The 16,830-nt window shown below is 47.9% G+C and overlaps 1 protein-coding gene across 2 annotated transcripts in view; it reads right to left on the bottom strand.

Moving 5' to 3' along the window:
* The window catches only part of UNC5D (unc-5 netrin receptor D), a 111,498-nt gene that overhangs the window by 61,976 nt on the left and 32,692 nt on the right, over nucleotides 1-16,830 (bottom strand). For both annotated transcript variants that reach the window (XM_077191776.1, XM_077191777.1), the window contains exons 2-3: nucleotides 11,888-12,106; nucleotides 1,261-1,404 (exon numbers count right to left, since the gene is read on the bottom strand). In XM_077191776.1, coding sequence (XP_077047891.1) covers nucleotides 1,261-1,404; nucleotides 11,888-12,106 — 363 coding nt within the window. The remainder of the gene's footprint in view (nucleotides 1-1,260; nucleotides 1,405-11,887; nucleotides 12,107-16,830) is intronic.

Genomic DNA, 16,830 nt, shown 5'->3' with positions numbered 1-16,830 from the left:
TTCCTTTTTGCAGCTCCCAGTGACAATTTTGTATTTGGGGTTGTGTCCCTGCTGTCCTTCTGGCTGTGGGGCATTTGGAACATTTCCCTTTTTGCAGCTCCCAGTAACAATTTTGTGTTTTGGGTCATGTCTGTGCTGTCCCTCTGGCTGTGGGGCATTTGGAGCGTTTCCCTTTTTGCAGCTCCCAGTGACAGTTTTGGAGCATTTCTGTTTTTGCAGCCCCCAGTAACAGTTTTATGTTTGGGGTCCTGTCCCTGCTGTCCCTCTGGCTGTGGGGCATTTGGAGCATTTCCTTTTTGCAGCTCCAGCAGGGTCTGTGTGTGGTGTGTGATGCCCCCACAGCACCTCAAGGACATGAGGAGAGGAAGATCCCCCCCATCCTCCCCAAAGTCCCCATGGACAGCAGCTCCATGGTTTGTTCCCTGCCAAGGCCAGCTCAGGGCCCTGCAGGGTTCCCATGGCAGCCTGGCTCTCTTTGGGATGCCTTTATCCCAAGAAGGAGGGGAAGGTGTTTTTCCTCTGCTGACACCTGTGATTCCAGCAGGGACAGAGGGGCCTGACCACATCCAGTTGTGTTTAACCCCAAAAGCAGTGTTTCCACCCTTCAGAGCCCCAGAAGAGCGGGGTTTATTTTCTGTATTTCACCCCAAAAGCAGCATTCCCACCCCTCAAAGCTCCAGAGGGTTTCAGCAGGGTGTACTCATTGTAATTAACCCCAAAAGCAGCATTCCCATCCCCAGAAGGGCAGGGTTTATTTTCTGTATTTCACCCCAAAAGCAGCGTTCCCAGCCCCAGAAGGGCAGGGTTTATTTACTGTATTTCACCCCAAAAGCCCCAGAAGGTTTATTTTCTGTGTTTCACCCCAAAAGCAGTGTTCCCAGCCCCAGGAGGTTTATTTTCTGTATTTCACCCCAAAAGCAGCGTTCCCAGCCCCAGGAGGTTTATTTTCTGTATTTCACCCCAAAAGCAGCGTTCCCAGCCCCAGGAGGGCAGGGTTTATTTACTGTATTTAACCCCAAAAGCAGCGTTCCCAGCCCCAGGAGGTTTATTTTCATTATTTCACCCCAAAAGCAGCATTCCCAGCCCCAGGAGGTTTATTTTCATTATTTCACCCCAAAAGCAGCGTTCCCAGCCCCAGAAGGGCAGGTTTATTTTCATTATTTCACCCCAAAAGCAGCGTTCCCAGCCCCAGGAGGTTTATTTTCATTATTTCACCCCAAAAGCAGCATTCCCAGCCCCAGGAGGGCAGGCTGTACTCACAGGCGATGCGCACCGACGCCTTCCTGCTCTTGGAGGTGCCCAGGTGGCTCCAGGCCACGCACTGGCACCAGTAATCCTCAGGGCCATGGAAATCCTCCACCTGCTGCCTTGTCACGTTGATGGAGACCTCCCTCACCTTCAGCCCTGAGCGGGGAGAGGCAGAGAATCAAATCAGCAGCGACACAAAGCTGTCCTTTCATCAACAATGCCACCGTCACATGTTCTGAAAAATCCTCCTTGCCCAGGGTTTCTTCTCCTGGGAAGCTGAGAAGCCTCAGAGGAAAAAAAAATGAAAACAATAGTTCTCTGATTTGCTTCTCCTGTGTTTTGCTGCTCTGGAATGTGGTTGGAGATTGTTTATCCAACATGTGAATTGTTTTTACTTAATGACCAATCACAGTCAGGCTGTGTCGGACTCTGGAAGGAGTTACGAGTTTTCATTATCATTCTTTGTATCATTATCATTCTGTCTGTATCCTTTCCCTATTCTTTAGTATAGTTTTAGTATAGTATTCTTTAATATAATATAATGTAATATAATATAATATATTGTAATATAATATAATATAATATAATATAATATAATATAATATAATATAATATAATATAATAATGTGATATGATATAATATAATATAATAATAAATTAGCCTTCTAAGAACACGGAGTCAGATTCATCAATTCCTCCTTCATCCTGGGGACACAGCAAATACCACACTTTTCAATCAAGGCAAAGCCTTAATTACTTGCACAATGATGCAGTGCCACTAATTAAATTCTGTAAGATGAGCGGGTCATAGTGCACTGGGTTCCAGGAATTGCCCCTGTCACTGTGATATTTGATGCAAAATCCCTTCACCAGGATTTCTTCTTCTGGCAAGATGAGAAGCTTCAGCTTCTCCATATTTTGTTCTTCTGGAATGTGATTTGGAGAATTGTTTACCCAGCATGTGAATTGTTTTAATTTAATGACCAATCCCAGTCCAGCTGTGGCAGGACTCTGGTCAGTCATGAGTTTTTATTATTTATTCCTGTCTATTATTGTTTTATTATTTATTCTTGTCTGATGTCTCCTTTCTTTTTCTTTAGTATCATTTTAGCATATCAATATAATATAATATAATATAATATAATATAATATAATATAATGTAATGTAATGTAATATAACATAATGTAATGTAATGTAATGAATATAATATAATATAATATAATATAATATTATATAATACAATACAATATAATATAATACAATATAATATAATACAATATAATATATCAGCCTTTTGAGAACTTAGAGTCAATTCTCATCCCTCACCTCGTCCTGGGGACCCTCACAACACCACAACACGCCCCCACCATGATCTTTGCAACTCCTCCCTCAAAATCCTCGTCCCTGGTGCCTCCTTCACCCAGAATGTTTGTCTGGATTCCATCCCAGTACACTAAAAATGTCTTTAAAGGACATCTCCATGCCTTTGCAAACCTGTGGCCCCTCAGACCAGAGCCCAGAGGTAAATCCCAGACTCCAGGATCCTCCCACAGCTTTTCCTGTGGCACCCCTGGGATGTTCCCCAGACCTGCAGCCCCCTCGGCATGGCAGCCTTGGGAGGGGAAATCCAACCCAAACCTGGCACTGGGAACCATTTGAAAGAGTCAGAAAAACATGAAACGAAAATAGAAAACATTCAGGCCTTGTTCTTCCTCCTCTCTCCTCCAGCACAGTCCCCAGGCAGTTATTTCCCCTCCACTGGAAATGGAGGCAAACCCAATCTCACCGTATTTCATGCCTGCGGAGTTTATAAAGCAGCAAGGATTCTAAACCTGAACTCCATAAAAATTGGCTTCCACTTAATCTCAGGCATCATTAACAGCTGGGCAGCCCCTCCTCAAAGGCACTGGGAAGTCACAGTGCTCCTCTGGCAAGAGGAGGGACAGGGTTCACTGGGGATGCTCCAAGAGGGGAAGCTCAGACAAGCTTTAAATCCTGTACAAAAATACAGAATGTTTGATACTTTTCCAGCAACAGCAATAGGGGATTTTTACTTCTTTTCATGAAGCCTGGCTTACAATGAAACCCAAAGACAGGGACAAACCCTCGACAGCTCCCCAAGTTGTCTCCAGAATCCCTTCAGTGCCTCAAATATTTATTCCCGTGCAACAAACAAGCACAGGTTTCCTGGCTGCTTTTTGTTTTCCCCCCGTGTTGATGCCATTTTTAACAAAACTGTTTACAAAGCCTCCCTTTATTTCCTGACACGGAGACAACAAACCCTGAGGAACAAAGGCTCTGCCAGAGCCCCTGCCAGGAAAATGCACCCCCTGAACGAAACCATCCTTGCTCTGCCAGCCAAAAATCCTCGGATTCTGGCATGAAAACGTTCTGCAGAGTGATCTGTCCAGGTTTAAGGTAAGAGAAGCTCCAGGGAGCTCCCTCAGAGGGGGCTGGAGAGCTGGGGCAGAGCAGGGATGCCCTGGCTGAGGGTTTGGGATCCCATTCCCACCAGGAGCAGCTTCCTGGGGGAAAACCCTCCCTGGATTGTGCAGAGCACCCCCAGCCCCTGCTCCCTTCCCTCCTGGGGATTTTGGGAAGCAGCAAAGACAGGCAGAGGTGTGGGAGCTGCCCCTGCTCACGACGACAGGATTTTGATACTGAACAAGAAAAAGTCATCACTCGATGATGAATTTTGGAGAAGCTGAAGCCATTTCTTGGCTCCGGGGTGCTGCAAATTTCTGAGCAGGCGTCAGTGAATTCAGGCATTTACAGCTCCAGATTTATTAAGGTGGAATATTCTCCAGCCCAGCTCTTCCTTTCATTGACACGGCGTTTAATTAATCTATAAATCAGCCTGTATTTAATGTGGCAAACAAAGAGCACACACGGTTTGGGGAAGCTGGTGGTTCAGCGTTTTGAGAATGGGCCAGGTAGGAATTCAGGTCCGCTTAAAGGTCTCCCAATTCACCCATTGACAAAATAAATGCATCCAAAACTGCAGAATCTCGGAATTGTTGGGGCTGGACGGGACCTCTGGAGAGCACGGGGTCTTTGGGGGAAGTTGTGCTTTGTTTATGGAGAAAGTGCAGTTTTAGGAATAATGACACAGAGCAAACCTATTGGGAGGAGAGGAATATTCTCCATTTATCACCCCTGTATTTCACCAGTGTTAGGAAAATGAATCCACAAACACCAGAGGTTTGTGTCCAAAAAGGAGACAGAGGAGTCCTTTGATTTTATTCCAATCAAGGCAGAGGCCATGGGGCATCCCCTGGGATCTCTCAGATTTTTGGAGGATGCAGCCTCCCTTTTTATCCCAATTTCCAGCCACATTTCCCTTCTCTCTTTCCCCATTTCTGAGGTACTTGAGAGGTTCAGACTTCCCAGAACACCTGATCCCAAAGATTCCCCTCTAATGCATAAACCTCCCTTTTCATTTTAAATTCTTACAGAATTTAGGGGTTTTCCCCCATTTCTGAGGTACTTGAGAGGTTCAGACTCCCCAGAACACCTGATCCCAAAGATTCCCCTCTAATGTATAACATTCCTTTTAATTTTAAATTCTTACAGAATTTAGGGGTTTTCCCCATTGTTTCTTTCATATTCCGATGTCTAATTTTGTTTATTAGCAAACCTAAAGTTGATTTGTGAAAGCAAATCTCTTTTTCCATTCATCAATCCGTGGAATCCTTCCCATTGTTTCTTTTATCTCCCAGCGCTGGTTTTATCTATCAGCAGCCCCACCGCTTGTTTGGAAAGACAAATCCGCTATTCCTCTCAACCAACAAACACATCCACCTCCCCTCTGCACCTCGGGAACCACCGGGAAAATCCTTCATGGGGAGTGACAGCGGGTGAAAAATCCCTGCAAATCAAAGCAGGCACCTCGTAAAGCACCGCGACATTTTACCTGCGCCTCCAATAACTCCAATAAGCACTGCGAGCCCGACCCTTTAAATTATTGTGCAAATTAGAACCATCATCTTTTGTTTTACAGTAGAGCCGTGCAGAATATCAAGTGCTGGCTGTGGCACTGAAATGCTAATGGGCTCTGCTGGATGCTGGAGCTGCACAGACCCGGTGCTGGCAGCCGATGAATAATTGCTCTCCGTGTACTAAACACAACGGAGCTGCAGAGAACTTCGGCATTTGTCAGCTTTATTTGTTTAAATGAGAAAAACACTGACAGCAGTTATTGCTGTAATCCTTCCAGCTATCAGACAAGGAAACTCTGTGAGCCGGGCTGAGCCTCTGCTCAACCCCAACCTGAAATAGCCAGGCAGGTTCTGGAGCGTGCAGGAAATGCAGCAGAGGGAAATTAATCAGCCCTTAATTACCACACTTTCATCACAGCAGCATCCACGAGATTGGTCTCCCTTGGTGAGGCAGAGCACGGAGAGAACAAAGTCCCTGCTCTGCCACGCTGGGGAATAAACAGGAAAAGCAGAGGCCGAGCAGCAAAACCACCACAGGGACACTCCGGGTAAAGCCTTCCAGACATGCCCAGAGTCCTGCAGAACCCTCCCTGTCCTGCTGCTCCTGCTCACAGACACTCTCAGGCCTTTATTCCCCTCCTGTAAAGTGTTCCAAACATCCCCAGATTCCTGCAGAACCCTCCCTGTCCTGCTGCTCCTGCTCACAGACACTCTCAGGCCTTTATTCCCCTCATGTAAAGTGTTCCAAACATCCCAGATTCCTGCAAAACCCTCCCTGTCCTGCTGCTTGGGCTCACAGACACTCCTGGCTCGGTCTGAGGCCTTTATTCCCCTCATGTAAAATGTTCCAGACATCCCCAGAGTCCTGCAGAACCCTCCCTGTCCTGCTGCTCCTGCTCACAGACACTCTTGGGCTGCTCTGAGGCCTTTATTCTCCTCATGTAAAATGCTCCAGACATTCTCAGAGTCCTGCAGAACCCTCCCTGTCCTGCTGTTTGGGCTCACAGACACTCCTGGGCCACTCTGAGGCCTTTATTCCCCTCATGTAAAATGTTCCAGACATCCCCAGAGTCCTGCAGAACCCTCCCTGTCCTGCTGCTCCTGCTCACAGACACTCTCAGGCCTTTATTCCCCTCATGTAAAATGTTCCAGACATCCCCAGAGTCCTGTAGAACCCTCCCTGTCCTGCTGCTTGGGCTCACAGACACTCCTGGGCTGCTCTGAGGTCTTTATTAATTTCCTATAAAACCTTCCAGACGTCCCCAGAGTCCTGCAGAACCCTCCCTGTCCTGCTGTTCCTGCTCACACACACTCTTGGGCCACACTGAGGCCTTTATTCTCCTCATGTAAAACCTTCCAGACGTCCCCAGAGTCCTGCAGAACCCTCCCTGTCCTGCTGCTCCTGCTCACAGACACTCTGAGGCCTTTATTCCCCTCATGTAAAATGTTCCAGACATCCCCAGAGTCCTGCAGAACCCTCCCTGTCCTGCTGCTTGGGCTCACAGACACTCCTGTGCTGCTCTGAGGCCTTTATTAATTTCCTATAAAACCTTCCAGACGTCCCCAGAGTCCTGCAGAACCCTCCCTGTCCTGCTCACAGACACTCCTGGGCCACACTGAGGCCTTTATTGCTCTCCTGTAAAACCTTCCAGACATCTTTAGAATCCTACAAAACCCTCCCTGTCCTGCTCAAAGACACTCCTGGGCCACTCTGAGGCCTTTATTAATTTCCTATAAAACCTTCCAGACATCTTTAGAATCCTACAAAACCCTCCCTGTCCTGCTCAAAGACACTCCTGGGCCACTCTGAGGCCTTTACTCCTCTCCTGTAAAACCAAAATCATGGAAATCTGGGCTCTGTGCCCATCATGGTGACAGAGCCACCTGTGGGGAGTCCCAGCCCTGGGACACCCCGAGTGCCACCGCAGCCCCTGTGCCAGGAGCTCGGACACTTTCCCTCCATCCAGCACCAAAACTCCTCCAGCCTGGGGCTCTGGGTGCTGTTTCTCACCACTCCTCTCCAACCTCTGGGGATTTTGATGCCTCACAAGCAGTGGAAACATGCAGAGGCTCAGACCCTGTCAGTGCAGCGAGGGCCCAGAAGCCCCTTTTACCAAAATCCCCGCTTTTGGCACCAATCCCAGAGCAGTTTTCCCAGCTGGAGCAGACCCAGGCTGTGCCTGGGGACAGACTCAGCTGTGCCCCAGACTGGACTCCAGAAACCCATGGAGCTGTTGGGGTTTTTGGCCCATGAATGCCAAAAACCCCAACAGCTGCTGGTCCCTGGAGGCTGAGCGAGAGTTCCAAAGGAATTCCTGGCTATGGATGGGATCCTGCTGTCAGAATTCCCCTCAGTGCTGCCTCTCTCTGCATTTTTGTGCCCTGAGGATCATTCTGGGAGCACCAGGACACTGCCCTGCAGTGGGTTTGGGTTCCAATGCCAAAAACCCCAACAGCTGCTGCTCTGAAGGCTGAGTGAGAGTTCCAAAGGAATTCCTGGCTATGGATGGGATGCTGGTGTCAGAATTCCCCTCAGTGCTGCCTCTCTCTGCATTTCTGTGCCCTGAGGACCCTTCTGGGAACACCAGGGCACTGCCCTGCAGTGGGGTTTGGGTTCCAATGCCAAAAACCCCAACAGCTGCTGCTCTGAAAGCTGAGGCAGAGTTCGAAAGGAATTCCTGGCTATGGATGGGATCCTGGTGTCAGAATTCCCCTCAGTGCTGCCTCTCTCTGCATTTTGCACTCTGAGGATCCACCTGGGCACTGCCCTGCAGTGGGTTTTGGGTCCAGAGCTTTGGGGCATCTCCAGCCCTGCAGCGTTTCTGTGGTGAGGGGGTGTGAAAAATGTGTATTTTATGATTGGCTTTTCGCAAATATTCAAATGAATATTATATGTGTTGTGTTAGAAAGTGATGCTGTATTAATTCTCTTAAGTAATGTATTAAATATAGTTTTAGGTTATAACATAATGTTAAAATAGAAGCTGTGCTATGTAAGATACTTTTTTTAAAGAAAGGACTCGCACTGAGATAGCAGCCACCTAAATCTTTCAGAGAAAAAGAATTTATTGCTCCCTTATCAGGAGAAATGAACTTCTTCCCACCTTGCTCATGTTAGGATTCAGAGGAAGAAGCTGACACTGCCCAGACAGAATCCTGTGTTGGAATGGAATTTATGCATCATGGATGAGGTCTATGAATATGCAACAGGTTATTGTTTTTAAGGGTTAATCCTCTGTTAACATGGGTCCTTTTTGGGCTTATTTTGCCCAGAAAAAGAGGGCAAAAGTGGAAGACCCGGACGTCTGTAACTCTTTGTTTCTATTGTCTCATATTGTCCTAATCAAAATTGTCCAAAATTTTCTTACTCTAACTATATTGCTATTTTTATAACCATTTTATTACAATTAAACTTTTAAAATTTAAAAACCCAAGTGATTGGCGTTTTTCACAGGGGAGCTGGCCAGATGAATTTTCTCCCAGCCCAAACCCTGCCCTGCTGCTCCGTGTCTCAAACCCCAACGTTACTGATGCCATTTAAACCCCACCTCGTGTTACCAATCTTGGTTTGTTCTGTTATTAACCCAAAGCTTAGAAAACATAATTGCAGCACTCACAGAGAGATTTTCTGTAACCATATGGAAGGAAAGCTTTTAGGGACGACATTTCTCCCATATTGATTCAGCAGTGCCTTTAGAAGTAAAGGTTATGCCTATTAAATTATTTCTGAAAAGGTAACTGCGAAAATTAAAATTCATTCAGATTAGCATTTGCAAAAAAAAAGAAAAAAAAACCCTTCTAATACGAAACTTCTTCAGAATGTGTCACTTCAAAAGAATGCCAAGCACTACTTTAAGAGGTGTAACTTCTTTTTAAATGGCATTTTTGCCTCTAAAAAAAGGAATTTCTTGTGTTGCTGGAGAAGGTGTTGTACACAGAGCGCTGCTGCCAAGGCTGGGGGTTGCCTAGCAATGCTGGGAGGGGAGAGGGGAGAAAGCAATAACAGCCAGAATTGTGGAGCCACAGCATCAAATTGCTCTGCAATAGTTACCAGCTGAATGAGAGGAGCTGATAAAATCTCCTGATCACTCCCAAATCTCTCCCTTGTCCTTCTCTTCCCTTCCACACCCACTTGGCACTGTGGATTTCTCCCTGCTCAGGTTATTCCCAGCTCAATTCCTGCCCTGGCTGGGGCTGGGGGCAAACCCCAGTGTCCAACCCAATAAAAATCCCATAAAAACTGGGGCTGGGGGCAAACCCAGCAGGAATCCCATAAAAACTGGGGCTGGGGACAAACCCAGCAGGAATCTCCCAAAAACTGGGGCTGGGACCAAACCCAGCAGGAATCCCATAAAAACAGGGACTGGGGGCAAACCCCAGGATCCAACCCAATAAAAATCCCATAAAAACTGGGGCTGGAGGGAAACTCCAGTGTCCAAGCCAGCAGGAATCCCATAGGAACTGGGACTGGGGGAATGTCAGGATCCAGCTCAGCAGGAATTCCATAAAAGCTGGGGTGGTGGGGAAACCCCAGGGTCCAATCCAACAAAAATCTCATAAGAACTGGGGCTGGGGGCAAACCCAGCAGGAATCCCACAAAACTGGGGCTGGGGGCAAACTCTGGGGTCCAACACATCAGGAATTCCATAAAAGCTGGGACTGGGAGGAAGCCCCAGGCTCCAACCCAACAAAAATCTCATAAATCTGGGACTGGGGGGGAACCTCAGGATCCAACACAGCAGGAATCCCACAAAAACTGGGCCTGGGGGAAAACTCCAGGGTCCAATCCAACAAAAATCCCATAAGAACTGGGGCTGGGGGGAACCCCAGAATCCAACCCAGCAGGAATCCCACAAAAACTGGGGCAGGGGGGAAATTCCAGGCTCCAACCCAGGAGGAATCCCACAAAAACGAGTTTCCCTGTTCCCAGCTCCTCCTCACCTGGGGCAGCTCCTCTGTCCCAGGAGTGGCTCCTGCTCACCAGGGAGCAGCCCCTGCTCACCTGGGAGCACTTCTTGCTCACCCAAGAGTGGCTCCTGCTCACTTCAGGGCAGCTCCTGCTCACCTGGGAGCAGCCCCTGCTCGCCTGGGTGCAGCTTCTGCTCACTTGGGATCAGCTCCTCTTGTCCCAGGAGCAGCTCCTGCTCACCCAGGAGTGGTTCCTGCTCACCTGGGGGCAGCTCTTGCTCACCTGGGGCAGCTCCTGCTCACCTGGGAGCAGCTCCTCTGTCCCAGGAGTGGCTCCTGCTCACTTCAGGGCAGCTCCTGCTCACCTGGGGGCACCTCTTGCTCACCCAGGAGTGGCTCCTGCTCACCTAGGATGAGCTACTCTGTCCCAGGAGTGGCTCCTGCTCACCTGGGGCAGCTCATGCTCACCTGGGAACAGCTCCTGCTTATTTCAGGGCAGCTCCTGCTCACCTAGGGGCACCTCTTGCTCACCCAGGAGTGGCTCCTGCTCACTTGGGATCAGCTACTCTGTCCCAGGAGCAGCTCCTGCTCACCTGGGAGTGGCTCCTGCTCACCTGGGGCAGCTCCTGCTCACCTAGGAGCAGCCCCTGCTCGCCTGGGTGCAGCTTCTGTTCACCTGGGATCAGCTCCTCTTGTCCCAGGAGCAGCTCCTGCTCACCCAGGAGTGGTTCCTGCTCACCTGGGGGCAGCTCTTGCTCACCTGGGGCAGCTCCTGCTCACCTGGGAGCAGCTACTCTGTCCCAGGAGTGGCTCCTGCTCACCTGGGGCACCTCCTGTTCACCCAGGGGTGGTTCCTGCTCACCTGGGGCAGCTCCTGCTCACCTGGGGACAGATCCTCTGTCCCAGGAGCAGCTCCTGCTCACCTGGGAGCACCTCTTGCTCACCCAGGAGTGGCTCCTGCTCACTTCAGGGCAGCTCCTGCTCACCTGGGAGCAGCCCCTGCTCACCTGGGATCAGCTCCTCTTGTCCCAGGAGCAGCTCTTGCTCACCTGGGGGCAGCCCCTGCTCACCTGGGGCAGCTCCTGCTCACCTGGGGCAGCTCCTGCTCACCTGGGGTCAGCTACTCTGTCCCAGGAGTGGCTCCTGCTCACCTGGGGACAGCCCCTGCTCACCTGAGAGCAGCCCCTGCTCACCTGAGAGCAGCTCCTCCTCCCCTGAGAGCAGCCCCTGCTCACCTGAGATCAGCCCCTCCTCACCTGAGATCAGCCCCTGCTCACCTGAGAGCAGCCCCTGCTCACCTGGGGACAGCCCCTGCTCACCTGGGATCAGCTCATCTGTCCCAGGAGCAGCTCCTGCTCACCTGGGGACATCTCCTCCTCACCTGAGATCAGCCCCTGCTCACCTGAGAGCAGCCCCTGCTCACCTGGGGCAGCTCCTGCTCACCTGGGGCAGCTCCTGCTCACCTGGGATCAGCTCATCTGTCCCAGGAGCAGTTCCTGCTCACCTGGGGCAGCTCCTCCTCCCCTGAGAGCAGCCCCTGCTCACCTGGGAGCAGCCCCTGCTCACCTGGGGCACCTCCTGCTCACCTGGGGACAGCCCCTGCTCACCTGGGAGCAGCCCCTGCTCACCTGGGGCACCTCCTGCTCACCTGGGGCAGCTCCTCCTCACCTGAGATCAGCCCCTGCTCACCTGAGAGCAGCCCCTGCTCACCTGGGGCAGCTCCTCCTCACCTGAGATCAGCCCCTGCTCACCTGGGAGCAGCTCCTGCTCACCTGGGGACAGCCCCTGCTCACCTGTGGCCTCGTCCAGGCTCTCGTGGGACACGTGCTCGTTCTGGTGCACCCACTCCCCGTTGCACTTGAAGAAGATCTGCATGGCGGGCACGGCCCTGCAGCGCAGCACGATGGGGTTGCTCTTGATGATGTAGGAATCGTCGGGCTCCTCCAGGAAATGGGGCAGCGTCCCCGGGGCCGAGGGCAGGGACTCGGGCAGGGCCTCGCTGTTCTCATGTCCTGAAAGGCAACCAGAGGAAAAAAATCCCATTTTTCATGGTTCTCTCTAGCATCTCGTTTTATTGCGGGAGGGAAAAAGCAACTTTGGGGTTTATTTAGGATCGGTTTTACTCCAGGTTTTACTTAGGATTGGTTTTCCTCAGGATCTGTTTTACTCTGGGTTTTATTTAGCATGGGTTTTACTCCAGATTTTATTTAGGATCAGCTTTACTCTGGATTTTATTTAGGATCAGTTTTCCTCTGGGTTTTATTTAGGATTGGTTTTCCTCAGGATCGGTTTTGCTCCAGGTTTTATTTAGGATTGGTTTTATAACAGGTTTTATTTAGGATTGGTTTTCTTATGGATTTTCTTTAGGATCAGTTTTACTCTGGGTTTTATTTAGGATGGGTTTTACTCTGGATTTTATTTAGGATCAGCTTTACTCTGGATTTTATTTAGCATCAGTTTTCCTCTGGGTTTTATTTAGGATTGGTTTTCCTCAGGATTGGTTTTACTCCAGGTTTTATTTAGGATTGGTTTTAGTATGGGTTTTATTTAGGATCGGTTTTCTTCTGGGTTTTCTTTAGGATCGGTTTTCCTCAGGATCCGTTTTACTCTGGGTTTTCTTTAGGATGGGTTTTACTCTGGATTTTATTTAGGATTAGTTTTATTCTGGGTTTTCTTTAGGATGGGTTTTACTCTGGATTTTCTTTAGGATGGGTTTTTCCTCCAGGTTTATTTAGGATCAGTTTTACTCCAGGAGCGCTTGCAGAGCTGCCTGGTTGGGCTTTGAAAGGACACACACACACACACACATGGAAGAAAAAAAATCAAATAATTGAAGTGCAAGGGCTGCCAAATGCCACAAACCAGCACCAAAACCACCAGAAAACAGGCGGGGACCTGAGGGTTCAGAAGCTGCAGGATGAATGAATGTGAATGAGAAGTTTTCAGCGCTTCTCCACATCCTCAGCTGCCATCAGGGGCTCAATCCCCAGGTCCCATGTCCAATTCCCAAATTCCAGAGGCCCTGGAGCAGAGGCTTTGCCTTTGGAGCAGCTCCCAGGTCCCTCAATTCCCAAATTCCAGAGGCCCTGGAGCAGAGGCTTTGCCTTTGGAACAGCTCCCAGGTCCCTCAATTCCCAAATTCCAGAGGCCCTGGAGCAGAGGCTTTGCCTTTGGAACAGCTCCCAGGTCCCTCAGTTCCCAAATTCCAGAGGCCCTGGAGCAGAGGCTTTGCCTTTGGAACAGCTCCCAGGTCCCTCAATTCCCAAATTCCAGAGGCCCTGGAGCAGAGGCTTTGCCTTTGGAACAGCTCCCAGGTCCAATTCCCAAATTCCAGAGGCCCTGGAGCAGAGGCTTTGCCTTTGGAACAGCTCCCACCCTGTCCAACCCTCGTTGCTGCTGTCAAACCCAGGAAATTCCCATTGATCTCCGGCAGCGCTGAATTCTTTTCAGCACTTTGTCGGTTTTTGGCGGAAATTCAGGGGGGAAGCGACAAAATGTGGGTGAGAAAGGATTGATTCCTGCAGGGAGAGCGGAGAGCACGGCCAGGGGGAGAACAGGAGACGTGTGGGGATGGAGAGAGCCAGGAGGGAACGGCACGAGGAGCTGGGATGGAACCCAGAGCAAGGAAATTAAGGCAGACGAGAGGGAGGCTGTGGTGCTGTGAAGGAAAACTGAACCCCTAAAGTGTCACCAGGATATTCTCTGGAAAATCCTCTTTGCTCAGGAATTGCTCTCCTGGGAAGCTGAGAAGCCTCAGAGAGGAATGAAAACAAGAATTGTCTGATTTGCTTCTCCTGTGTTTGGCTGCTTTGGGATGTGGCTTGGACACTGTTTAGCAGCAGGTGAATGCTTGATTGGTTCCATGTGAATTGTTTTTAATTAATGACCAATCACCATCAGCTGTGTTGGACTCTGAGGAGTCTCAGTCACGAGTTTTTATTATTTATCCTTGTTAAGTTTTCTGATGTATCCTTTCTCTTTCTTTAGTACAGTTTCAGTATAGCATTCTACAATATAATATAATGTAAAGTAATGTAATGTAATATAATATAATGGAATGGAATGTAGTATAATATAATATAATGTAATGTAGTATAATATAATAAATATAATTAATATAATTTAATATAATATAATATAATATAATATAATATAATATAATATAATATAATATAATAATGATTAATTTTATAATTTTATATAAAATACATAATTAATAGAATAGAATTGAATAGAATAGAATAGAATAGAATAGAATATATCAGCCTTCTGAGAACATGGAGTCAGATTCTCATCTCTCACCTCGCCCTGGGGACCCTCACAAACACCACATTCCCATGTCTAGGAGGTGACAGAAGAATGAGAACGTTCTTTAATTTCTATTAAATCCTGGGGGACATTCTTTTATGTCTATTAAATCCTGGGGAACATTGTTTTATTTCTATTAAATCCTGGGGGGCATTCTTTTATTTCTATTAAATCCTGGGAGCCGTCCCTCAGCACACAGCTCTGGGTGTGCAAACACTCCCCCAGCCACCCTCAAACGACTGCAGCGCTTTCAGCCTCACAACAAAACCCCATCACAGCTTCCAGTGTTTCACTCCCTAAAGCTGATGCCAATTTCCATCTTGTCAATCTAGGTCCCTGCAGGCTTCACTCAGTCCGAGTTTTGTAGGAAAGAACAAAAATGTTGTCAGATTTTGGAGCACGGGAACTCCCGCGTTGCCACCACGGCTCCAGCGGCCCTGGAGTGGAGGGGGAGCTGCAGCCGTGAGGATCCCCCAGCTGGAGAACTCCTGGTGACCCTGAATTATTCCACTGAATTTGCTATTTAGGGCAAGGCACGGAGGAGGAAATCCCAGCCCCACAAAGCCCAGGGCAGATTTCTCCTGGCAGGTTGTGGCTGGAATGTGGGGTCTGGGTTTTTTGGGGTGTCAGGGAGATTTTGGGGCTGGCAGTGGCTCCATCCCCATGAAAACCTCTCGCACAGGACACGAAATAAATTGATGCAGACATTATGCCAGCCCCTGGTTTTTTAAGGTTTTCTAAGCTTTCTGATGTTGACATTCTTGCAGTGAACTTTCTCACACACTTTCTGTAAATAACTCATTGTTTTGCATTCTTTTATAAAAGAAGAGAAATTTGATGGGCTGTTGGTTTGTCCAGTGTCATTGGAGAGGCGGCACTGTCACCCTCCAATCCACTGTCACTCTTGGAAATCTATAAATGTTAGAGTCAGAAAATAAACTTCAATTTTTCTTCACCTTGAGAGCAGCGGTGTGAGCTTGTGTTCTTCCGTGTCCTATAGCAACAACACTGGAATTTCCAAGGTAAAAAGAAGGGAAGTTTAATTTCTGACTCCAACATTTATAAACTTTCAAAAGTGACAGTGGAGGGTGAAAGTGCCACCCCTCCAATGCCACTGGACAAACCAACAGTGCATTGAATTTCTCCTCCTCCAGAAAAGAATGCAAAAGAATAATTATTTACATAAAAATGCGTGAGAAAGTTCCTTACAAGAATGTAAACATCAGAAGGCTTGGAAGAACTTAGAAGAACAAAGCAACACATGGCCAGGTAAACCCAGGTGAAACTTTTCCCTTCAGCATTTTCCTTTGGAAATCTGGCCAGGTAAACCCAGGTGAAACTTTTCCCTTCAGCATTTTCCTTTGGAAATCCAACCAGGTAAACCCAGGTGAAACTTTTCCCTTCAGCATTTTCCTTTGGAAATCCAACCAGGTAAACCCAGGTGAAACTTTTCCCTTCAGCATTTTCCTTTAGAAATCCAGCCAGGTAAACCCAGGTGAAACTTCTCCCTTTGACATTTTCCTTTGTAATCCAACCAGGTAAACCCAGGTGAAACTTTTCCCTTTGACATTTTCCTTTGTAATCCAGCCTGGTAAACCCAGGTGAATCTTTTCCTTTGGAAATCCAAGCAGCACACACAAAAGCAGGAATGATTCCCCATCCCCTCACACTCACACAGATATTTCTGTGGTTTACACCTGGAATTCCCTGAATTCCTGCTTGCAGGACATCCCTGCTCAGGTGGAGGAAATTATTTATTCCTATAACATTAATTATTATTTGTTATTAATTATTTATTCCTATAACATTTCCTCATTCCCCATCCCCTCACACTGATATTTCTGTGGTTTACCTGTGGAATTCCCTGAATTCCTGCTTGCAGGACATCCCTGCTCAGGTGGAGGATATTATTTATTCCTGTAACATTTTTTATTTATTTATTAATTATTATTTATTATTAATTATTTACTCCTATAAAATTTCCCCATTCCCCATCCCCTCACACTCACACAGATATTTCTATGGTTCACACCTGGAATTGCCTGAATTCCTGCTTGCAGGACATCCCTGCTCAGGTAGAGGAAATTATTTATTCCTGTAACATTATTTATTAATTATTATTTATTATTAATTATTTATTCCTATAATATTTCCCCTCACACTCACACTGATATTTCTGTGGTTTACACCTGGAATTCCCTGAATTCCTGCTTGCAGGACATCCCTGCTCAGGTGGAGGATATTATTTATTCCTGTAACATTAATTATAATTTATTATTAATTATTTATTCCTGTAACATTTCCCCATTGACCTGCAGGAGCCTCTCCCAAAATGCCATTAATTCTCAGGATTTTATCTCTTCCTCTTGTGATCACCTCTATGGTGCCCTAACTCGAACTCAGAATTCCCATTCCCCCCCAAGCTGAT

This window comes from Agelaius phoeniceus, chromosome 30, assembly GCF_051311805.1.
Source record: "Agelaius phoeniceus isolate bAgePho1 chromosome 30, bAgePho1.hap1, whole genome shotgun sequence".
NCBI classification, from domain to species: domain Eukaryota; kingdom Metazoa; phylum Chordata; class Aves; order Passeriformes; family Icteridae; genus Agelaius; species Agelaius phoeniceus.
The sequence above is the reverse complement of the archived record's forward strand: the minus strand, read 5'-3'. Positions and strand labels throughout refer to the sequence as shown.